At 39.1% G+C, this 20,486-nt stretch overlaps 11 protein-coding genes across 11 annotated transcripts; 6 read left to right on the forward strand and 5 right to left on the reverse strand.

The window, feature by feature from the left end:
• Positions 1 to 241: 241 nt before the first annotated feature.
• Positions 242 to 1,833, forward strand: SPOG_02131 (rho family GTPase Cdc42). Its single transcript, XM_013167236.1, has 3 exons — positions 242 to 385; positions 567 to 635; positions 867 to 1,833. The coding sequence occupies exons 1-3, from the start codon at positions 338 to 340 to the stop codon at positions 1,326 to 1,328; spliced, it is 579 nt and encodes a 192-aa protein (XP_013022690.1). The 5' UTR covers positions 242 to 337; the 3' UTR covers positions 1,329 to 1,833.
• On the reverse strand, positions 1,766 to 4,524 carry SPOG_02132 (heat shock protein Pss1). The gene is made up of 2 exons (XM_013167237.1): positions 4,330 to 4,524; positions 1,766 to 4,108 (listed from the first exon to the last, which is right to left on the reverse strand). The coding sequence occupies exon 2, from the start codon at positions 4,102 to 4,104 to the stop codon at positions 1,918 to 1,920; it is 2,187 nt and encodes a 728-aa protein (XP_013022691.1). The 5' UTR covers positions 4,105 to 4,108; positions 4,330 to 4,524; the 3' UTR covers positions 1,766 to 1,917.
• Positions 4,525 to 5,390: 866 nt separating this feature from the next.
• SPOG_02133 (uncharacterized protein) lies at positions 5,391 to 8,110 on the forward strand. The gene is made up of 2 exons (XM_013167238.1): positions 5,391 to 6,242; positions 6,388 to 8,110. The coding sequence occupies exons 1-2, from the start codon at positions 6,113 to 6,115 to the stop codon at positions 7,932 to 7,934; spliced, it is 1,677 nt and encodes a 558-aa protein (XP_013022692.1). The 5' UTR covers positions 5,391 to 6,112; the 3' UTR covers positions 7,935 to 8,110.
• A 276-nt stretch (positions 8,111 to 8,386) lies between these two features.
• SPOG_02134 (SNARE Bos1) lies at positions 8,387 to 9,749 on the forward strand. The gene is made up of 3 exons (XM_013167239.1): positions 8,387 to 8,444; positions 8,487 to 8,583; positions 8,688 to 9,749. The coding sequence occupies exons 1-3, from the start codon at positions 8,421 to 8,423 to the stop codon at positions 9,281 to 9,283; spliced, it is 717 nt and encodes a 238-aa protein (XP_013022693.1). The 5' UTR covers positions 8,387 to 8,420; the 3' UTR covers positions 9,284 to 9,749.
• Positions 9,704 to 11,182, forward strand: SPOG_02135 (metallopeptidase Oma1). Its single transcript, XM_013167240.1, has one exon. The coding sequence runs from the start codon at positions 9,807 to 9,809 to the stop codon at positions 10,824 to 10,826; it is 1,020 nt and encodes a 339-aa protein (XP_013022694.1). The 5' UTR covers positions 9,704 to 9,806; the 3' UTR covers positions 10,827 to 11,182.
• Positions 11,016 to 11,519, reverse strand: SPOG_02136 (uncharacterized protein). The gene has a single exon (XM_013167241.1). The coding sequence runs from the start codon at positions 11,454 to 11,456 to the stop codon at positions 11,151 to 11,153; it is 306 nt and encodes a 101-aa protein (XP_013022695.1). The 5' UTR covers positions 11,457 to 11,519; the 3' UTR covers positions 11,016 to 11,150.
• A 243-nt stretch (positions 11,520 to 11,762) lies between these two features.
• Positions 11,763 to 13,407, reverse strand: SPOG_02137 (phytochelatin synthetase). Its single transcript, XM_013167242.1, has one exon. The coding sequence runs from the start codon at positions 13,047 to 13,049 to the stop codon at positions 11,802 to 11,804; it is 1,248 nt and encodes a 415-aa protein (XP_013022696.1). The 5' UTR covers positions 13,050 to 13,407; the 3' UTR covers positions 11,763 to 11,801.
• Positions 13,408 to 13,466: 59 nt separating this feature from the next.
• SPOG_02138 (vacuolar amino acid efflux transporter Avt3) lies at positions 13,467 to 16,006 on the forward strand. The gene is made up of 4 exons (XM_013167243.1): positions 13,467 to 14,568; positions 14,628 to 14,814; positions 14,856 to 15,550; positions 15,601 to 16,006. The coding sequence occupies exons 1-4, from the start codon at positions 13,667 to 13,669 to the stop codon at positions 15,791 to 15,793; spliced, it is 1,977 nt and encodes a 658-aa protein (XP_013022697.1). The 5' UTR covers positions 13,467 to 13,666; the 3' UTR covers positions 15,794 to 16,006.
• Positions 16,007 to 16,202: 196 nt separating this feature from the next.
• Positions 16,203 to 17,161, forward strand: SPOG_02139 (DUF1640 family protein). Its single transcript, XM_013167244.1, has 2 exons — positions 16,203 to 16,549; positions 16,604 to 17,161. Exons 1-2 carry the CDS (start codon positions 16,332 to 16,334, stop codon positions 17,028 to 17,030), a joined length of 645 nt encoding a protein of 214 aa, XP_013022698.1. The 5' UTR covers positions 16,203 to 16,331; the 3' UTR covers positions 17,031 to 17,161.
• Positions 17,039 to 18,389, reverse strand: SPOG_02140 (arginase Car3). Its single transcript, XM_013167245.1, has one exon. The coding sequence runs from the start codon at positions 18,143 to 18,145 to the stop codon at positions 17,192 to 17,194; it is 954 nt and encodes a 317-aa protein (XP_013022699.1). The 5' UTR covers positions 18,146 to 18,389; the 3' UTR covers positions 17,039 to 17,191.
• Positions 18,390 to 18,756: 367 nt separating this feature from the next.
• Positions 18,757 to 20,463, reverse strand: SPOG_02141 (CAA Xprenyl protease). The gene is made up of 2 exons (XM_013167246.1): positions 20,394 to 20,463; positions 18,757 to 20,225 (listed from the first exon to the last, which is right to left on the reverse strand). Exons 1-2 carry the CDS (start codon positions 20,406 to 20,408, stop codon positions 18,906 to 18,908), a joined length of 1,335 nt encoding a protein of 444 aa, XP_013022700.1. The 5' UTR covers positions 20,409 to 20,463; the 3' UTR covers positions 18,757 to 18,905.
• Positions 20,464 to 20,486: the final 23 nt, after the last annotated feature.

A 20,486-nucleotide genomic window follows, 5' to 3' on the forward strand; every position in this document is an offset into this window, starting at 1 on the left:
ATTTCCGCAATGTTTATAATTTTCATATTGTAAATAATCAAATGACTTCAAGCCTTTCGCTTATTTTTAAACTACACGTTAACGAATCTGAACGACCGTACAGTAGTCACGAAAGGATTTTTTAATTCAACAAGCTTCACAAATTTTCATAAACTCGCGTTAAATCTCTTTATTGTAAATTGCAATATCAGCCTGTATCGTTAATAACTGGATATGACGGTCATACTGGCTTTGCTTCTTACCTACAACCAACACCGTGTCTGCAGACGGACTTAAGGTTACCAGTTTCGTTAGAATTTGCTTTTACGAAGGTGTTTAGGAGTCAATATTAAGCAACATGCCAACTATTAAGTGCGTTGTTGTCGGTGACGGTGCTGTTGGTAAGGTACGTAGTTCATGTCATATGCACTGAGCCTATTCTTGAAAGAATCCTCAAAGGTTGTGAATGGTTAAGATGAGTATAACATAATTTAAATCACTGAAGTTAAAGAATAAACCAATAAATACCTTTGCAATAGGCTCTTGTGAGAGAAAATGGGGCTTTTATTTACTGACACACATGATAGACCTGCTTGCTGATTTCTTACACAACAAATAAATTCCCAAGTGACTATGTTCCTACAGTCTTTGACAATGTATGTGGAAGCTTTACCAGATAAAATGTTATGGATTCACGAAAAAGTGCACTTGACGGGATACAGGCTCAATTGTATTGAGCCTGTTGAGCCCTCAATGTATATGATAATTGACTTGGAAATAAACTATATGAAAGAGGATATCTTTCAGTTTGTTTATTTTCGCGTTAAAATTGATTTCGATTCATAATGTTGCAGAGTGTAGCGTGCAAGAAGTTAACCCTGTTATAGTATGCTGTTACCGTCATGATTGGCGATGAGCCTTATACTCTTGGGTTATTTGATACAGCTGGTCAAGAGGATTATGATCGCTTGCGTCCTTTATCGTATCCTCAAACTGATGTGTTCTTGGTTTGCTTCAGCGTCACATCTCCTGCCAGCTTTGAAAACGTCAAAGAAAAGTGGTTTCCCGAGGTTCATCATCATTGCCCTGGTGTTCCCTGCTTGATTGTTGGTACTCAAATTGATTTACGTGACGATCCTTCTGTTCAGCAAAAGTTAGCTCGCCAACATAAACACACACTCACACACGAGCAAGGCGAACGTTTAGCTCGTGAATTAGGGGCTGTTAAATACGTCGAATGTTCTGCTTTAACACAAAAAGGTTTAAAGAACGTGTTCGATGAAGCTATCGTGGCAGCACTCGATCCTCCTGTTCCTCACAAGAAAAAAACGAAATGCCTTATTATGTAATTTAGTATCTTGGCCCTCATTTATGTCGACATCTACAAAATTTGCTGGTACTTTAAAGTAAGCTTTAATTAACTATCCCTCTTATATAGCATTCTATGCTAGCCATTTCTGACATCTACATCCTTTTTCTCCGTCTTCCTATCTTATAACTTCTTTGGTTTCCCTGTATATGTTTAACTGGGCATTTTTCTTTTCCGTTTTACCTGTTATCTTTAGTTTGACCTTTGTCTGTTGTATACTCTTTTGCTGCAATTACACCTGCACGTTGTTTATATTGATTAACAGCGTGGTGAACAGTGATAATCTTAGAGTATAAACTTCTTAATTTAATTCTATAATTGGAATTATGCACTCTTTACATATATTATCGAATTACGGTGACCATGTAGTATCCACAGATAATTATGTTGAAAACGCTTACTTCTATGCTGCATACATGCTTTCATAAATGTAAAACTTTATAGAACAATAACTACTTTTAATAAATCCTAATTATCTCCGAAGATAAAATAAAGCTTTTAAAAATCTTCCTCCCGAAGATGAACAAAACTATATTAAAACATCATAAGCAAACGGTACCTAAATTTCTTTATTGTTTCTGTTCATCAATTTCCATTTGTTCATTTTGATTTTGCTGATCGCCGTTTTCCTCAGCAACTGGCTCAGCAGGAGGAGGAGGAGGAGCACGACCACCAGTACCAGCTTCAAATTTACCAGAGGGTACTTCCTGTTGATTTTTATTCTTCTCAGCTTCAGCTTTGGAAGCAGAAGCGGCGGCGTCCCGCTCAGCTTGAGCCTTTTGACGTTTCTCCTCTTCAGAGTCTAAATAACGCTGACGGATGGGACCTCCGATACGCATAAGATCTTCAAGCTTGGCAGTATAGACAGCCTTGGTAGTGTCTTCGCCTTCTTCGTACAACCAGTCTTCGTAAGCAGTAAGCATTTCTTTAAACTTAGAGCTTTCCTCTTCATTAGTGAAAGGGGCATAAATGTCCTCAAGTTTGGAGCGAGTATCATAGATATATTCTTCTAAAGCATTCTTGCGATCAACAGTCTCCGCAACAAGCTTATCGGCAGCAATCATTTGATGCTCCACTTCAGAATACTTCTGCAAAACCTTTTCAGGAAGACGTTCTTCCTCAACAGAAACACTAAGATCAGCAGTCTTCACCAACTTCTTAACCTTGCGCATCTTAACAGGTTCATCCTTTTCTTCTTCACCTTCCTTAGCAGGAGTCTCGACAGGCTCTTCAACTTCTTGCTCCTCAACAATGTAAGCTTGCTCAACAATCAAAATTCCGTGCAAATCAAGACGAGCCTTAATCTTAACAATGCTCAAATCGCCCTGAGCGTTAGGCTTAACGTCATTGATCAAGTAACGAGAAATGTTGGGGCGGATATTGCCAGGCAACAATTCCTTTTGAGAGTAGAAAGCATCAAGGGTAAAGGGAGCCTTACGGTAAAAAGTAAGAATCTTAGTAGAGGGGATAGGGTTGTTACGAGAGAAAACCTCCAAGTTGGTATCTTCTTCAGGGTTTTCAGGAATAGGTTCCCAGCTGAAAGTGATGGGATAAGGAGTAATATCATGAACGCTGAAGTCACGAACACGGAAAACAGGAGACAAGATAGCACAAGAGAGGGCACAACCACGAGCAACGGCTTCATCTTGATTTAAGGTGAAGGAAAGGGGCTTACCAAAGAATTTAGAAACAGTCTCCTTGACGCTGGGAACACGAGTGCAACCACCAACCATTTCAATGCTGAAAAGATCCTCCTTCTTGAGGCCGGCTTGGGAAAGGGCTTCTTGAAGAGGTCCTGTAAGACGCTCCAAAAGAGGGCGAATGAGTTCTTCAAATTCGTCTCTCTTCAAGAAAGAGCTGGCATCAATGTCGTTCATGATCATTTCGACATTAATGTGAGCGGATGCATTAGCGGAAAGAACCTTCTTGAGACGCTCAACAGCAGCGGCCAAACGGAAGGTGGCCTTAGAGTTAGATAGGACATCAATGTTGTATTTTTGCTTGAATTCGGCAGCGAAATGGTCAATAAGAGCCTTGTCCATGTTACGGCTACCAAGGTTGCGATCGCAAACAGTGGACTTGATGTGGAATTGGCCACGGCTGAATTCAATGATAGAAACGGAGTAGTTGGAGTGACCAAGGTCAACGATAGCAACACGACGAGGGTCCTCAGGCTCAGGCAAGTCAGTCTTGGTAATACCATAAGTCAAGGCAGCAGCAGCGTTGTCGTTCATCAAACGCAAAGGATTGAGGCCGGCAACGTTGGCAGCTTCCAAAATGGCACGACGTTGAATGTCGGTGAACCAAGCAGGAATAGAAATGACGACGTCACTGACGGAGCCAATCAACTCAGCCTCAGCAATAGCCTTAATTTTGGTGAAGTAGGCAGCAATGAGTTGGATATTAGACAAAGCATTTTCTTCATTGAGATAACGCACTTTGGCACCGACCAAACCATCAACCTCGGTGAGAGGAGCGGAAATGAAAGCAGACTCAATTTGTTGAATCTCGGGGTCATCGAGAGTACGACCGGCCAAGCGCTTTAAGCTTCCAACAGTGTTATTGTAGTTAGAAGCCTCTTGAGACTTGGCACCTTCACCAAGGAAACGGCAACGCTCGCCATAAGAGACCAAGGAAGGAGTAGCACGGTTGGAAACTTCGTTAACAATGACATCGATAGCACGATTACGAGCAACAGCAATAACAGTTTTGCTGTTACCGAAATCGATACCAACAACGTTCGTCCTGGAAGACATGATTCTACAAAGATTGATTAGTATTCAATGAACGTTATACTGTGCTGTGCTTCTGCAAACTGAAACAAGACTCGATTTTTAGGAAAAACCTACTGGAAATCCACACATCAACAATTTAAGAACATATGTTTCAGGAAGCTTTGGAAAAGCCTATATTTTTTCTCAAGTCTAGCAGCAGACATGCCAGCACATCTCCTGATGCAAAATTTTTCACAATTCACATACCTATTATAGGATATAGAAATACCTAGATGTGTAATTTAATTAAGCTCTGGAAAAAAACGCAAGAGCCTTTACAACAAGTATTTCACAAAAAAGAAGAATTAAACACTTCTTCACGTCCTGGTGCGAATTGGTTGAAGACAGACTGTTAGTGCGGTAATAAATGAGAGAGCGATTTCTGGTGTTTTTGGATTTAATGCTTATAAATACAGTAAGTACATCCAAAAAAAATAATAAAGTCAATTTATATATTTATTTGCTTGATTCTACATAAGGAATCTAACTGTTTCTTGATTGAACTCGAAACTTCTTTCTTCCATGTATTGGAGCCTTTTTACCGCAGTATTACAGGGAGCGGTATGTGTAATAGAGTATACAGATTTTTAAAAATTGGTAAAAAAATTAACGCGTATAGAAGTCGAAAAGCTCGTAATTCGAATGTTTACAAACAAAACAAAATTGAAAACGTAGATCTGTGTTTCGTAACAAAAGTTCTTTCCGAAGGAAGAAAGTGGTTGGAACGCTTTTAATGTCAGCCTGATTCTTTAAGAAAGAAAGCGGAAAACAGCAATTGGATGCAACGAATTCGCACACAAATCACAGTAGGAAGTAAAATATAATTGGTGTGATTTTTACTAAAGGTTTTGTGAAACGATTCAGTACTACGATATATATTTCTTAGGCTTATCATACAGAATTTACTTTCCATTGAGTTGAAAGAAAAGTATGACAATTGTATGGATACGCTAAATTACCTTAATAAACAACGCGTCCTTCCTCCAAAGAAAGAAAATCGAATGACTAAAACTAGAATCAAACTCAAATAGAACCCATTCCTATCCTCTACATCAAGCTTCCTACGAGGAAAGAAGAAACCTCCAGAAAGTGGTGCTTTCATAACAATTTCACAGCGTACATACACCGCAGCAGATTTTCAAACTCAAATATGAATCGGTTGTGATCATTTCATATTGTTTATATCTTTAAAAAATATCCAACATGATTAAGTATCCCACTTCTTCTTTGTGATGCAGTTGCGACACGTTGTTTTTTCAGGGTTGGAAAGTAAAACAGATCTATGACAATGACAACCCTTCGTAAAAGAAAACTCCTATCCCTTGTTTCCAGGTATGATTTCACCCTCTATATAAACTACCTTTCGCCTTGTTACAGACACTCCTTTTTCTTTTTTTTTTTACAACGCATGTTTTTCTACGCTTGCGCATGATAAACAACAATTACAAATAACATAATTCTATATCATTTAGCAACGCGTCGCGTTTTAATGAAATCGTTGGAATCCACTGGACACGAAAAAAGAAAACGCGTTCACGCTTATTGCTCCTTCAATTTCAGCCGCGACGCGTCGCGACACGAACGCGGTACTTCATATATATAAACATTGCAAGGGGCGTTTCAGGGTCTTTCTTCAGCAGACTTTGCGTCAGTTGCTTCAACAGCACTTGCAAATCCACTAAAGAAACTTCGTCAAGTGTACGCTGTTCCCTTTGTTTGTTGACATCCTTCCGCCCGGATTATGCCAAACGTATGAAACGTATTTGAGCGATTTCTTTAAACATTAGGTATTTAAGGTAATTCATTGAAGTGTTTTAAGTTAAATTTCATTCCTTTGTTTCACTCCCCCGCATCTTTCTTTGTTAGTTCGTCCTAACATTACATTTCCTTATCTAAATTTTGGTGCGTTTCCAAGAAGGACTCTGTTTTGTTTTTACTCTCTTCCTCTTTCCAATCGTTTCTATAATTTTAATATCTTTCATTTTCTCCAATGGCTTCAGTTACAGAGAATGAGTTCTCACTTCCTTCTCCACTCGCCTCGTCTCCTAGTACTTTTCATAAGAAAAGCTGGATGTCGAAGCATCCCAATGGCTCTCTTAACGTAGGGAATCCTCCTATAGGTAGGTGCCTTGTCTCTCAAGAAGGGTAGTAATTTTCAACTTCATTCTACACAATGTCTGTAATTGATTAGATCTACAACCTTCAAGCTTGTCTATCAGCGTAGCTGGAACAGTTTTCAGAAAACATCTTACTAATCTATTTTAGGTCAATTCGTTTTGACTCCGGAGCCTTCCAGTAATACATTCTATCAACCATCGTCACCCATCTCCGCCGTGAAAAGGGAACCTTTGACGCCCATGTCTTATGTGAAAATGAGCGTGTCTCGCGTTATCAAGATCGGACGCTCTTCCCAACAATGCGACCATGTCCTTTCCACAGCTGACAAGGCTATTTCACGTGTTCATGCAATCGTTATATGCACGCTCGACCGTATGATCGTTGAGTGTGTGGGCTGGAACGGTATGATCCTTACCGACTCTCTTCGTAAAGCCGTATATCATATGAAAAAGAATGACCGCGTCGTTTTGTTTCGTCCAGGACTTGATAGTTGTCCCATACTGGATGTGTTTGGGTATCGAATGCTACTGGGCTGGCCCGAAGACCCTTTCGATACCGAAGGAGAAAACTCGGATTATGACTACGCAAATGAAAATGAAGCACCGATGTCCCCATCGACTCGCGGACACCTTCCTCTGTTGCCTTCTTCTCCTCCTCAAGAGTTCGTTGCTGATCCTGAACTTTTTGCTGCTCAGGCATTGACCAAAGCAAATTCCAAAAATTTTCCAAGCACTCCTATCGAAGAAAGTGAGTCTACACGGAAAAGAAATATGCTGGAAAGACTTATTCAGGTTGGAATGGAAGACGGAAAAGTCAATCCACATGCCACTCACGAACAAGTTGACATGTCTATGATGAATGAATCAATAGCCGAGACGGAAAATGAAGTGCCTCATCTCGACGCTAACCCCAACACCGAATTCTTTAGCTCTGAATCAAACCATGCACACCAAGACATCCAGGTATATCAAGACGAAGAAGAGCATGACAATGAGTTCTACAATAGCATAGTGCCAACACCAGAAGAACCTATTGTTGTTCGCCATGATAGCATGGATGAAAGCGGTGAATGTTTGGCGAACAGAGAAAACGTAAAGAACCTTATTGCAAACGCGGAAATGGAGGACAATCAAGAACCTCCTACTGCCATTTTACATGTTTCACCATACGTTAATGATGAAAATGCAAAGACCATGACTCCTAACACTAATGACGAACAAAATGCTAATTTTTCTACTTGTGTGCACGAAAACGGCGATTCTACTGAGTCTTCTGATAATTATGTTGAGTCCTCAAAGGAAAATTCTGCTCCCGAAAGCTTATTAATGGGACTCATTTTGGATGAGTTGGTTTTTTCTACTACTTCTACAACGGCATTGACAGTGCTTGCTCACTTGTTTCCAAGTGGTATGCCTTTGGCTGCCGTCCAGGACCATTTACGCGAGCTTGCTAAGCAATACCCATACCTGAAGGAGGTTCGACGATACGGAACAGATGCCAATGGTGATCCTCTCTGGAGTGAGTGGTTTTACAACCCTGAAGAAGATGATGATGATGAACGTCGCCAGCGTTATGCACCGATTATGCGTCCTGTGCGTTCTTCTCGTCGAGTTCACAAGCAATATTTTTGGAAAAAGCCTCGTTCGCGCGTACGCTCGTCTAATAACTCCTCTAGAAAACGCCGTTTGGCATAAGCCAAATGTTTGCTGGCAAACATTTTTGTCATTAATTATTTTTCAAATGTGTTAGGTACTTACGATAATTGGATAAATGTAGGTTTTTTGTTTCTTTTTAATTTTTCATTCCCTTTTTGATATATTTCTTTTTCTTCATAGAAAGTAATAATGATTAATGAATTGTTGCAACGATACTGATACTCTTCATAAATCAATTAAGTACAAGGTTAAAAGTAAATTCCCCTGATCAGCTTGCTTAGCCATATTTATAGTATTTGTCCTTTGGTTTACCATCCCATTATGTCTTATTATGGTCCATTACCCATTATGTCTTTTTATGAATCAACGCCCATTTTGTCTCTATATGAATATATCTTTTGTTTACATTCCCATTATGTCGTTTTATAACGAGTAACATCGTTACTTGCCGATAAATCATCTACTACACCATGTATGTAGAGAGGACGTAATGAATATTTGTCTTGGAACCTTTCCTGGTAAATAATGAGTAATACCCTCTATAACCATGTATGATATATTACTGAAAGAAAAATTAACTGTGATCGTTAGTGTACCAAGTTAATTCAGTCGATACAAAAGGATCTGGACGAATTTGAGCGTGGTGTTGAAGATGAAAGCAACGCTATATCACTGGCTGGTATCCAAGGTAAAAAGAAATTCATATGGAAAAGATGTTTCTTTCTTTTCTTCTGTTCAAGAAGCGAAACTTTCCTTGAAGAACGGTCAATTCATTATGACTAACGAAACTAGGCCAAATATCGGCATCTTTTCTTTCTCTAACTCGCTCTATCGAGGATTACAATAGCATGGTGAAGCGAGAATTGATACCTGCGAAGAAAAATAAAGCCACTGTGCGTGTTCAAGAGTTTCGTCAAAAACATTCCCAATTATCGGAGCATTTTGAGCAACTAAAGGTCCAAGTTCGCGAGGCTGCCCATGCAAAAAATAGAAGGGATTTGTTTGGAAGAAGAGGATATGCGAATGCAGCTCCCGACAACCCTTACGGCGAAAATGCAATGACGGATGCTGAAGTCGTTGAGAATGGCTTGCCCAACATCACCAGGCAGGAAGGGCTTTTACGTGAAAATGATTTCTTAGGAAGGGCAGAAACCCAGATTGACGAGTATTTAGAACGCGGCCGTTTGCTACTTGGTGACTTGGTTGAACAAAAAACAATTTTAAAGTCGACAAAGAAGAAGATACTTGATGTAGCAAATACGTTGGGCATAACACGGACGACGCTCTCAGCTATCAACAGGCGTTCAAGGCAAGACAAAGTCATATTTTATTTGGGTGCAGCTTTTGTCTTTCTGTGTTTTTATTTAATTGTTCGATGGTTACGCTGAACCCCTAAAGAAAACTTCTCTATGGGTATGACAACTTTTTTACTAAACATACAACGAATCATGTGCTACCGCAAATTTGAAATCCTCCTTGGAGTTTTCTTTCAAACCTTTATTGAGAACACTCGTTCTTCGACCATAACGGATTTTTCACCATCTCTATCCTTTTTCAAAGCATGGCCTGTCATAATGAACTACTCTTCTGCTTACAGTGTTCTTCTGTCTTAACTGCTCGTCAGGACAAACGTATTTCTCATGATATCTGTTCAAACGATCGGTCTTCAACGACTTCTTCCTGGAAAAATGAATAGTAAAAGCGAGGATGAATCAGATTTTGGGCAGCATATTTTCTATATTTCTATTTCCTTCCTTTTTCGTGTATATAGTCTTCAATTTTAATAATTGTTAGCGTAGCCCTCAGAACTTCGATATTATAATATTACAAACCTCGTATTTATTTACACCACCATTGTATTGTATATACTGTAAGATCGCGAAAAAGTAGAATTTCCCTTCAATTTCAAGCATGATCCGGAGTAAAGGAAAAACCCTCTTTTCTACTCTTACTCAGTCGCTCAGACAACAATCTCCCTTCTTATTGAAGAGACCTACTCCTACTTTTCAACAAGTGACGAAAGCCAGACATTATGCTTCCTTTCCCAATTGGTCTTCCAACGGGACCGGCACCAGGAAATATCGGGAATTTAGCCCAAATCCAAGAGACAAGCGTTTCCAATTAATCGTCGGTGCTCTTATTGCAACAGGCGGAGTCTACTACTTTACGCATCTAGAATATGTTCCCATAAGCAACCGTAGACGTTTTAATGATGTATCGTTAGACTTTGAGCGAAAGATGGCTCAAAGTGCTTACAAAGAAATCATGTCCCAGTATGGAGATCGTATGCTGCCAAGTTATCATCCTACAACGTTGTACGTTTCTCGTGTTTTAAAGAGGATCATCGCTGTTTCAGGGATTTCAGATTTGAAGTGGGAGTTGCATGTGATCCGAGATCCTTCAGCCAATGCTTTTGTGCTTCCTGGTGGTAAAGTATTTGTCTTTGAAGGAATATTACCCATATGCCAAAACGAAGATGGACTAGCCGCTGTATTGGGACACGAAACGGCACATCAAGTTGCAAGGCACTCTTCAGAAAAAATCGCTTTTACTAGAGCTATTAGCTGTATTTTTTACTTAATAGCAGCTTCGTTGGATTTGTCGGGACAGCTTTCTCATCTCTTATTAAACTTTGGACTACTTTTACCGTTTTCCCGAAAGATGGAGGGCGAAGCTGATTACATCGGATTGATGCTGATGAGTCAGGCATGTTTCGATCCTGAAGCTGCAAGGGGCATGTGGGAGCGAATGTCTGCTGCAGAATCAAGTATGGGCGGTGCACTTGCTTTTGCTAGCACTCATCCTTCAAGCGAAAAGCGGATTCGTAAAATCCAAGAATGGCTTCCGGAAGCGAAAGGAAAGTTGGAAACCAGCGATTGCTTTCATCAAACATGGCCCCAATTTCAAGCTTTTAAAGAAACATACTGGTGATGGAAGAAAAAGGACTTCTTTACTACAATACAAGTGCTAGGTTTTCTAATCAGCATTTAGGCTGTAGTGTTTCGGATTCATATTGATCACTTTAGACACCGTTCGAGTTTACTCATTAGCCAATGCTGAGACAGAGCAGCAAGTATATGCTCGAAATTACGAAATTGTTATGATACTTTTATATTTTTACACTGTACTTTTTATGCGCTGAATGATATTACTAACTTGAACTGATGAAATGAACCGTAGAAAATAGAAATATCAAACAAGCCTTTTATTGCATCAACATACATATATTGATATAAGAAATGTGAACAATAACATTTATACCCATTGTCTATAGTAGTAGGCTGTAGAGGCAGCACCGAGAACAGTGAGCATTAAAGGAAGAGGCTTTCTAGTCTTCGCTAAACGAGGAACACTAGACGCAAGCAATAAGGCTGATGCAGCCAAGGCAAGAGGAACACCATTAGGAGAATTGGTGTTCATGAGTCTTGAGGAATACATATAAAGACCGCCAAGACCAACACCTGCGATGAGAGAAGCTTTGCTTCCCTTGCTGAAGTAACCCTTAGCTCCACCAAGGGACAAGAGGCCAGCCATAACTAAACCAATCTGATCAGGAGACATGATTCTTAAAAACCGTGGAAGATTTAACAAATGCTTTTGACAAGGAATATCGTTAAGAGTAGCTTTGCTTCCATGATGCAAGCCATGTCGCTTGTTACTTATTTAGCCCATGTGCGTTACTTGGTTTTGCAGGTCATTACGGCGAAGTTTTTTCCTTTGCAACTTGATTATGTCTTGCCTCTTTATTTTTATTTCACTTGATTTATTAAGAATTGATAATGATTCATAACACGAAGGAACCAAGTTTTAGATGAATAATAGAATAGAAGAATGAATAAATAGATATAATTACCAAATCTAAAAAATGCTAAACTCTAGAACAAAAAAAAAAGAGAAAAAAGGGTATTACAAACTCTTACAACAGTCGGAAGCCGAACAAGGCTTGTCGGCTTTACAACAATGCGTAAGACTTTCTAGCTGTTCTTTTAATACATATATCTGTGTTTGAATCTCGTTGATGTCGATTTCCTTCAAGTATGGAATGAGTTGATTTAAGAGGGAAGGATTGCAGTGCTTTTGAAAGACGGAAAGAGAAAAAATAGACCAAAAAGCCAGAGTTAAATACTTTGCATCTGAATGTGTAATCTTGGAGACTAATTTATAGGTTTCTGTATTTTCAAGGACATCACAGAAATGCTGAAACTCAGCAGACAAGGAACTGTTGGATCGATGCTGTATGAGCGGTATGGATGATTGATTTAAAGAATCTAAGCGAGAAATTAGATCCTGTACGGATTTTGCAGCATCAATTCCATGATAAAGGTGGTTCGAAACGTTTTTCCAGCTGTACTTATTTAGACCAACCGTAAACACGCCTACTGGATGCTGCATAGGTTCCAATATCACATATCCCCTTGGCTGATGGTTCGTAGCATCTAGAGGAAACATACTTTTGTACATCATTTCCAAATCTACCCAATAGCTGGGATATTTGAATCTGGCAACGTCTAAAATCAGAATTTTGCTGTCTTTTTCACTAAACCCTCCAACAGGACTGAAATGGCCATCTCCAGTTTGTCCTAGAACTTTACGGCAGAAAGAAATTGCCATGATCTTGTCCTCTTGTGTAGAACAGGTGATAAGGTCTCTGGTGAACTCTTCAAAGGAAACGTCTTTCACACATTTCGTCACAGTTTGCAAGCCATTGCAGTTTGCTAAACATGAAAACTCTTCAAGAGTAACTCCGTCTCGTTCAATGTCCGTTAGTGAACGACAACAATCTAGCATGTTTTGATCATACCAACGCCAAGACCCCTTCCATAAGCGACCCGGGTCTACCTTTAGTGAGTTAAGGATCATACATAAAGTACCTAGTCCGCAAAAGGCTGGTTCATTCTGAGTAACCATTTGCTGGGCCAAAGAAAAGTAATTTTCCATATGACCTTCTTGAAGTGCTCTCAAGAAAACCTGTTTACCCTCATGTGAGTCAAACGCCAAGCACTGAGACGGAAGTGTTCTTTTATAAAAAGTTTTATTATTGAACACAGGTGGCCGAACAGGTGTAGTCAATCTTTCCTTTACTATATTTGGCATAGTAGTGGTGACTTTTGAGGACGTTACAAAGCTTCGTATTGTTTGCCGTAAAAAACTCATGCAAACTTCAAAGTGGAAACCAAAGAGTCTAAGATAGAGAAAAAAAAGAAATGTTTCTTGTACCTCCAGTAGAGCAATTATGAAGAATAGGGAATCAATTGAATCTGAGAGGCTATTTTTAGATGCTTTTTTAAGAAATACTTTGGCCTTATTATATTCACCTTTTATAAACTCACCAAAACAATCTTTATCTGCCTTGAGAAAACGTTCCTGTTGGTCTACTCTTTTGAATTCCTCTAAATTGCGTTCGGCAAAATTGTAAGTACAAATTAATATGGGTACCTTTCTATTTTTTAGAAAATTAAGGAAGAATAAATATGTCTAATTTTAAAAAAGAATTATGCATTTGGCAAGTTGGCTGACATAGAAATTGGTTTGACTAAACTTAGGTGACAATGTGCCCTTGCACATTGAGCTCACATAGTTTGTGTGCATTTTACTTAGATACGTCTATATATGTTCCCTTAGAAGTGGTGTTGTATTATTTATTGAAACCCCAATGATTTAGCGCTTTTAACCTTTACCAAGGAATACAACTTGAAAGGAATCGCAAATCTGTCTCAATCTGGCAACTTAATCATAACAATCGACGTTCTCTTTCAAAAAAACGTACTGATATGAGTGCTCCCAGGTCAATAAATATCAAAAGACGAAGCAGCGAAAGCAATAATTTCAATATCGTTGGCTCATATTCAAGTAGACGATCTCAGCAGATTCATCGGTTATCCCATTCGCCTCTACAGGAAGAATTTGTTCCTCCACAGAAAGATTCTTATATAACTGTTGATACACCTTCTTCTCAATCGAATTGGCTGTCGAGTCGCCCACCTGAGTATGACAGGCCCATCCACCCGAATTATGGCTCGCTTGCGCGTGAGGAAAGAATGCCACACCGTTTAGGACTGGCTTCTGACGATATCCTAACCACAGAAGACCCAAATATCGTTCGTCGCCACTTAAACAAAAAGGGTCCAAAAGACGATGAGTTTTCGTCCTTATATTTGCAGGGCGGTGATGTCCACCGACAAGTGTATCGTTGGCAAGAAGAAATAGATCAAAATCAAGTTATACGCCGTGGACGCTCTCGGTCTTTTTCAGCTTTGAATCCCAATTCCAGCGATGCGAGTAGGAATATCCAAGACCTGAAACAAGCAGGCGGTATGCGAAGAGATTTCCTTCGTAATCGACCTAGTAGCATTTCCTTGGGAAGTCCTAGTAACTTTTCCGTTAAACCCAATTTCTTAAATCGAAATTTTCTTGAGTTTCTGTCTGTTTATGGACACTTTGCAGGTGAAGAATTGAGTGAAGAAGATGAGGAAGACGAAGAAGATTTTGCGATGCCCAGACGCGTTACTCCATCGATGATTCAATATTCTGATTTGTATGAGCAAGAACCCCTGCTTGATGGCCAACAAGCTCGCCATAAAGCAATGCCAAAAGGGAGTGCTTCCAATGGGAAGGCTGTCCTTCTTTTACTGAAGTCATTCGTCGGAACTGGTGTGCTTTTTCTTCCTAAAGCGTACGTTTTAATATCGTTTCTTCCAAAAAAAACCGAGAACTTTGCTAATATTTACATAGGTTTTTGCTGGGTGGTCTTGTCTTTTCCAGTGTATGTTTGCTGGTAGTAGGACTCCTATCCCATATCTGTTTTCTTTTGCTCATTGAAACGCGGTCCAAAATTCCTGGAAGTTTTGGTGACATTGGTGGGGTTTTATATGGCCCCAAAATGCGATTAGCAATTTTAACCTCCATTGTCGTTTCTCAAGTAAGTCCCTTTGACAACGTAATTTATACTAACCACTCTAGATTGGATTTGCTAGTGCATATATATCATTTGTGGCCAGTACCTTACAAGCATGTGTTCGGGCTGTTATCGCATCACATAAAGAGTACCATGTTGCCATCTTCATATTTCTGCAATTTCTAGTCTTTGTTCCTTTGTCATTAATTCGAAAAATATCGAAACTCTCAGCTACTGCATTGATCGCCGATGCTTTTATTCTTCTTGGCATCTTATACCTCTACTTTTGGGATGTTTTCACTTTAGCAACAAAAGGAGTTGCTGATGTTGTTTTGTTCAACAAAACGGACTTCAGCCTTTTTATTGGCGTTGCTATTTTTACATATGAAGGTATTTGTTTAATTCTTCCTATTCAAGAACAAATGGCAAGTCCTAAAAATCTTCCTAAATTATTGACAGGAGTTATGCTGGCTATTTCCCTTTTATTTATTTCAATTGGTTTTCTATCGTATGCTGCTTTTGGCTCCAAAGTACAAACAGTTGTCATTTTAAATATGCCTCAAAGTTCCTTCACAGTTGTTGTTCAGTTTCTTTATGCTGTAGCCATCTTGCTTAGTACGCCGTTACAATTATTCCCTGCAATAGCTATTATTGAACAAGGAATATTTACGCGAAGCGGTAAACGCAATCGTAAAGTGAAGTGGAGGAAAAACACTTTGCGTGTATTCATTGTCATTTTCGCTATACTTGTTTCTTGGGCGTAAGTTTTGATCAATTTTTTATTTCGGATATTACTAACTAATTAAATAGTGGCTCCTCTCGTTTAGACCAATTTGTCAGTATGGTTGGTAGTGTATGTTGTATACCATTGATTTATATGTATCCTCCTATGCTACATTATAAAGCTTGTGCGACGACTTGGAAGCTTCGTACCCTCGACGTTGCCATGTGGATTATTGGCTTTGTTTCTATGATCTTTACGGCATATATGACTTTACTTTAGTTCATTGGAAATATTACCTTGTTTATTAATTTATGAGATTAGAAGATAGACCAAAATTTGCTAAGTTTTTTGAGATTTTCTATTTCGTTTTCTATTAGATTGGTCTTTTTTGCTATTCATCCGAATGATGATGACAAAGGATTATTCTTGGTTATAAGCATTCTATTTTAATTATAATAATTAATGAAACTCATCTTGGTCTTTAAGAATCATGCATAACGTCTCATAATGTAAGACGTATATAATTTACATTCATTCACTATGCAAAGCAAAAAGCAAAGGAAAAGCAGAAAATAAAAAAGTTTAGTACTTAAAGCTTTATTCTCGAGTTCTATTATAAAGAGTATGTATATTCCTCATGTTCAAAATATGAAGAATATTATGTTGACTTTCTCCTTACACCATTCTGATTACTGACTGACTTTTGACGAATTTGTATTCAAAACTCCAAGTATGTTTTAATTAAGGATATATTGCTTTAAAAGAAGTTGAATAAATATAAAGCATTGTTTTGGTCCAATTCTCGGTCGTACAAATCATGTCAAGGATACTAAGAAAGGAAATCTTTTGTGGATTTGGTGGACTTCGTCCAAATGTATACAAATCAGATATAATGTCTCTAAAAAGATTTTCTGCTTCTTACGAGCCAAGTCAATCTGTTGTACAGGAATCCAAAGCTCGATTGATGCAAGCTGGATATGCGCCTGAAAAAGCGAGAGCATTCACAAAATTAATGCAAAGAATTACTGCAGAAGCGTATGTTTATCAATGGAAATCTAGTGGAATGAAATTACTAACACGACGGTTTAGATTGACTGAGTTGGAAAAAAACATTGGATTTAAGACGAAGCAAGAGTCTGTGTCTTTTCAGCAGAAAAAGACGTTTATTCAAATCAGAAAGTATTTAGAAGCCATTGAAGAGCAAGAGTTTGACAAAGTTAGGAGGAACTCGCAATCGCTCGTAGGGGAAGTTGAAAAAATGAAATCGTCTGTCCGGGACGATGTCAAGACATCACTAGCAGAAGTACGATTAACTCTTAACTTGGAAAAAGGACGAATGAAAGATACAGGGATTAAGAGAAACAATTCGGTTTATGACACGGAGCAAAAGATATATAAGGAAGTAGAGCTATTAGCTGATGAAATCAAGAGCATGAAGGTTCAAACTAATCAGTGGTTTATGGGATTTTTGGGAATTCTGTCATCGGTTCTACTTGCAATTTTATTTTACTTTTAATTGAAGTACCTGTACTTTAGCACGCAAGAAGATTTATTGATATACTCTATTTTTTTATGAAACGAAACCCCCAAAAGCCTAGTCTTATTGCTAGAATAAAAATAATTTATCATATATTATATTTTTGAAACATCATAATAGCCATAGAAAGAATCAGAAAGTTAAAGCAAGGTCTGACCCAAGCTTGTACGGATGATGGATCGAGCCAAGTTGACAGTGTTTTTGGTATCCTCCTCATTGCCTAAGCAAGGGTTGACTTCCATAACGTCGACGGCAACCAAGGTACTGGTTTCAGCAGTGGCTTCACAGATATACATGGCTTCGCGGAAAGTCAAACCACCTGGGACACGAGTGCCGGTAGAAGGAGCAACCATGGGATCGCAAGAATCAACGTCAAAAGACAAGTGAACAGGGTGACGGTTGCCGGGATTGATATGTTCCAAAGCCATTTCGACAACCTTGGAAATGCCGTACTTATCAACATGATGCATGGTAAAGGCAGCAATGTTGTGGTCACGAAGGAAGGCACGTTCCTGGGGATCCAAATCACGCAGACCAATAAAGGCAAGGCGCTTTTCGTCGATGACACGTTTGGTCCAAGCGAACTCGGGAGGAACAGGGTTGGCATAGCCAAGAGAGAAGGCCAAGGGACAGCCATGAAGATTCTTGGAGGGAGAGGATTCTGGGGTGTTAATGTCAGCGTGCGCATCGATCCAAAGGACACAAGCATCATCATAAACAGCTTGAACACCCTCAATGGTACCCATGCCCAAAGAGTGGTCACCGCCAACGTTGACGACAAGACGTTCCTCGCTCAATTCCTTCTTAACGGTATCACGAACTTGACGGCACACATCGCTAACATACTGAGGGTTCTTGATCAAGTCCTTGCTGGGACCCTCAATCTTAGGAGGGGTCTTGAAGGAAGGGTTTTGGATGTAACGAACAGAGTAGCCCAAATTTTCCAAATCCTCTTGCACACCGGCCTGTTCAATCAATTCAGGAGCGACCTCAGTGCCTTTCTTGGGTTGACCACCGGAAAAGGGCAAGTTAAGGATAGAAACCTGGTTGGTTTGAATGAACTTGTTAAGCATTGCTGGACGATGAGGCTCCATTGTGTATGTTTCTTTTTCCAATAGAATAAACTTTACCCTGAAAGAAAATTCAAATTTTTTATTTTTTCAAAATTGATCGTGGGTTCTTTTTCCTTTGTTTATTTACAGGACCTACGACGTTCTATAGCTGGTTGATGGAAATGAGACGATTCTCGAGTACAAAGGTTAAGGAGGTCAGTCAGAATCAAAGTATAAAGGAGGGTTGACAATGCCTTTTATGAAGGTTGAAGACTGTTTTTTCTATTGGTTCTTTACATCCGTTCATTCAATTTTATTTTTTTTCGCACTTATAATTCGGGGTTTTACGGAGCTTTGAAATTTTATCTGATGGTAGCGACGAATCATTATTGAGTTACGAGCTTACTTTAGAGATTCGCTTACGAATCAATCAAATGCTGGCTGCGGAACTTCCTGGGTTTCTAGTATCCAACGAGGAAATAAAGATGCTAATCTGATAAGTCTGTGAGCATTCATTGGAAGCAAGAGTATATTAATAAATGAAGCGATGATTGTTCGAAAAAATAAGAGAAACAAGCTGCTATAGGAATTTGATGTGGTAATTGGTTGAATTGAATTTATTTGAATCTACAGTTTAGTATAGTTCCTTTTCCTGGTGTCTACTCGTTATAACTATGCTCCTTCGCTTGGAAATAAGGCGAATCAAAAAGTTCAAACGCTTTATGGATAAAAAAATCTATTGCATTGGAAATCATAACTATACTCATTTCACTTTTAGAAGCATGTAGAAATTCTTTAATGTTCAATTGTTCTTTTTCAAGTTCATATAGTCAATAGCATCCAAGCGGTCGGTCAAAATTGGATGACTGTGATGATAAGAGGTATAAAGGGAATCGTACTCCAAGGGCGAAAGGTTATCGTTGTGAATACGAATCAAACCATCTCCCAAGTCCTTAGCAAGACCAAGCTTCTTGGCATAGGCATCTGCTTGATACTCACAGAAGCGGGAAATTTTATTGGAACCGAAAGTCAAAAGCGAGGACACGGGTCCAAGGGCATCGGAAAACAGTAAAAGGCCAATAATAACAGGCTTCTCTTTCGTAAAGTCAAATGCTTCATAAAGACTGTTGTTGCGCAAGAATGCTGCAAACATAAATAACTGTGCAAGGCTCATACCGTAATCTACCAAAGTATGGATCAAGTTGTGTGACAAGTACCAGTGGCCGAGTTCATGACCCAAAATAGCAAGCAATTCCTCTTCAGTGTGGTTCTTTACTAAGGTATCGAATAAAACAATACCCTTATTCCAGGGAAGACCATAGAAAAATGCGTTGGAGTGAGCCGAACGGCGACTAGCATCAACCACATAAAGCTTCTTCAAGGGAAATTTGATGGAAGCAGCAAGTTTTTCGATTTTTGTACGCAAAGAACCCTGTTCTAATGGGGTGAACTTGAAGAAAAGGGGCATAATTAGGGAAGGCGCAATGGACTGTAAAACCAAACCAAAGAGAATGTAGGCACCCCAAGCGTAGAGAACAAAGTTGTCACCAAAATTCATAGTAATCTTTACAAAGGTAGAAACCAGCAAACTCATTAAAACACCGCCAATGGTGAGCTCTTTGAACATGTCCATAAAGAAAATTTTTGGGGTGGATTTGTTAAATCCGTACTTTTCCTCAATTCCAAAGGTAGAGTACAAAGAAAAGGGAAGCTGGATGATACAAGAGTAGACAGTAAGTGCGAATAAAAACACACATGAGTGGGAAATAGGAACTGACAAACTAAACTTAGAAGCAGAGGCCGCCAAACGATCCATCCAAGAAAACTTTGTAGCATTCCACAAGTAAGAAAGGCCGTTGAATTTAATCAACAATAGGTCAGTCACTAATGCAAAAGTAGAAACAATCGTGCTCATAAAAGTTTTGTCTCTAGCGTAAGCTAAAGCTTTCTGATATTTCTCTTCGTCAACATGTTCCGCTAAAACCGTAGGAGGACTCTCTTTCAATAAGTAAGGAGCCTGTCTGCGTTGCAGGTACAGATCCCACACATATTTTCCAATAGAGAAACTGGCAATCACTGTTTTCCAAGGAAACCCTGGAAAGTCCAGGACATGCATTATTTGCTACAGCCGTCAGTTAGTAAAAGAACAAAATCTTTACAAAAGCGAAATCATCAATGACTTTCATGTCTGGTATGACTACCGTTTTTACAATTCATCCTACTTCTGCAAAACGAACAAAAAGACTCGAAACTGAATTGATCTTTCCATCTTCAACCTGTAAAAGCATACCTGAACAAGTCCCATTCTTTCTGTAAAAGATAGAGAAATAATTTGGGATGCTAGCAAAGCGTGGTTGTTGGTAAAGTACAAGTACTTGCAGTG

The sequence above is a fragment of the Schizosaccharomyces cryophilus genome (genome assembly GCF_000004155.1).
Source record: "Schizosaccharomyces cryophilus OY26 unplaced genomic scaffold supercont4.2, whole genome shotgun sequence".
Taxonomy (NCBI): Eukaryota; Fungi; Ascomycota; class Schizosaccharomycetes; order Schizosaccharomycetales; family Schizosaccharomycetaceae; genus Schizosaccharomyces; species Schizosaccharomyces cryophilus.

Coding starts and splice junctions, on each gene's coding strand:
- SPOG_02131 (XM_013167236.1), top strand. CDS start 338: ATGCCAACTATTAAGTGCGTTGTTGTCGGTGACGGTGCTGTTGGTAAG. Junction 386..566: donor GTGACGGTGCTGTTGGTAAG/GTACGTAGTTCA, acceptor CACACATGATAG/ACCTGCTTGCTGATTTCTTA. Junction 636..866: donor TTCCTACAGTCTTTGACAAT/GTATGTGGAAGC, acceptor ACCCTGTTATAG/TATGCTGTTACCGTCATGAT.
- SPOG_02132 (XM_013167237.1), bottom strand. CDS start 4,104: ATGTCTTCCAGGACGAACGTTGTTGGTATCGATTTCGGTAACAGCAAA.
- SPOG_02133 (XM_013167238.1), top strand. CDS start 6,113: ATGGCTTCAGTTACAGAGAATGAGTTCTCACTTCCTTCTCCACTCGCC. Junction 6,243..6,387: donor CGTAGGGAATCCTCCTATAG/GTAGGTGCCTTG, acceptor AATCTATTTTAG/GTCAATTCGTTTTGACTCCG.
- SPOG_02134 (XM_013167239.1), top strand. CDS start 8,421: ATGAGTAATACCCTCTATAACCAT. Junction 8,445..8,486: donor GTAATACCCTCTATAACCAT/GTATGATATATT, acceptor TGTGATCGTTAG/TGTACCAAGTTAATTCAGTC. Junction 8,584..8,687: donor ATCACTGGCTGGTATCCAAG/GTAAAAAGAAAT, acceptor TAACGAAACTAG/GCCAAATATCGGCATCTTTT.
- SPOG_02135 (XM_013167240.1), top strand. CDS start 9,807: ATGATCCGGAGTAAAGGAAAAACCCTCTTTTCTACTCTTACTCAGTCG.
- SPOG_02136 (XM_013167241.1), bottom strand. CDS start 11,456: ATGTCTCCTGATCAGATTGGTTTAGTTATGGCTGGCCTCTTGTCCCTT.
- SPOG_02137 (XM_013167242.1), bottom strand. CDS start 13,049: ATGAGTTTTTTACGGCAAACAATACGAAGCTTTGTAACGTCCTCAAAA.
- SPOG_02138 (XM_013167243.1), top strand. CDS start 13,667: ATGAGTGCTCCCAGGTCAATAAATATCAAAAGACGAAGCAGCGAAAGC. Junction 14,815..14,855: donor CCTCCATTGTCGTTTCTCAA/GTAAGTCCCTTT, acceptor TAACCACTCTAG/ATTGGATTTGCTAGTGCATA. Junction 15,551..15,600: donor GCTATACTTGTTTCTTGGGC/GTAAGTTTTGAT, acceptor CTAATTAAATAG/TGGCTCCTCTCGTTTAGACC.
- SPOG_02139 (XM_013167244.1), top strand. CDS start 16,332: ATGTCAAGGATACTAAGAAAGGAAATCTTTTGTGGATTTGGTGGACTT. Junction 16,550..16,603: donor CAAAGAATTACTGCAGAAGC/GTATGTTTATCA, acceptor ACGACGGTTTAG/ATTGACTGAGTTGGAAAAAA.
- SPOG_02140 (XM_013167245.1), bottom strand. CDS start 18,145: ATGGAGCCTCATCGTCCAGCAATGCTTAACAAGTTCATTCAAACCAAC.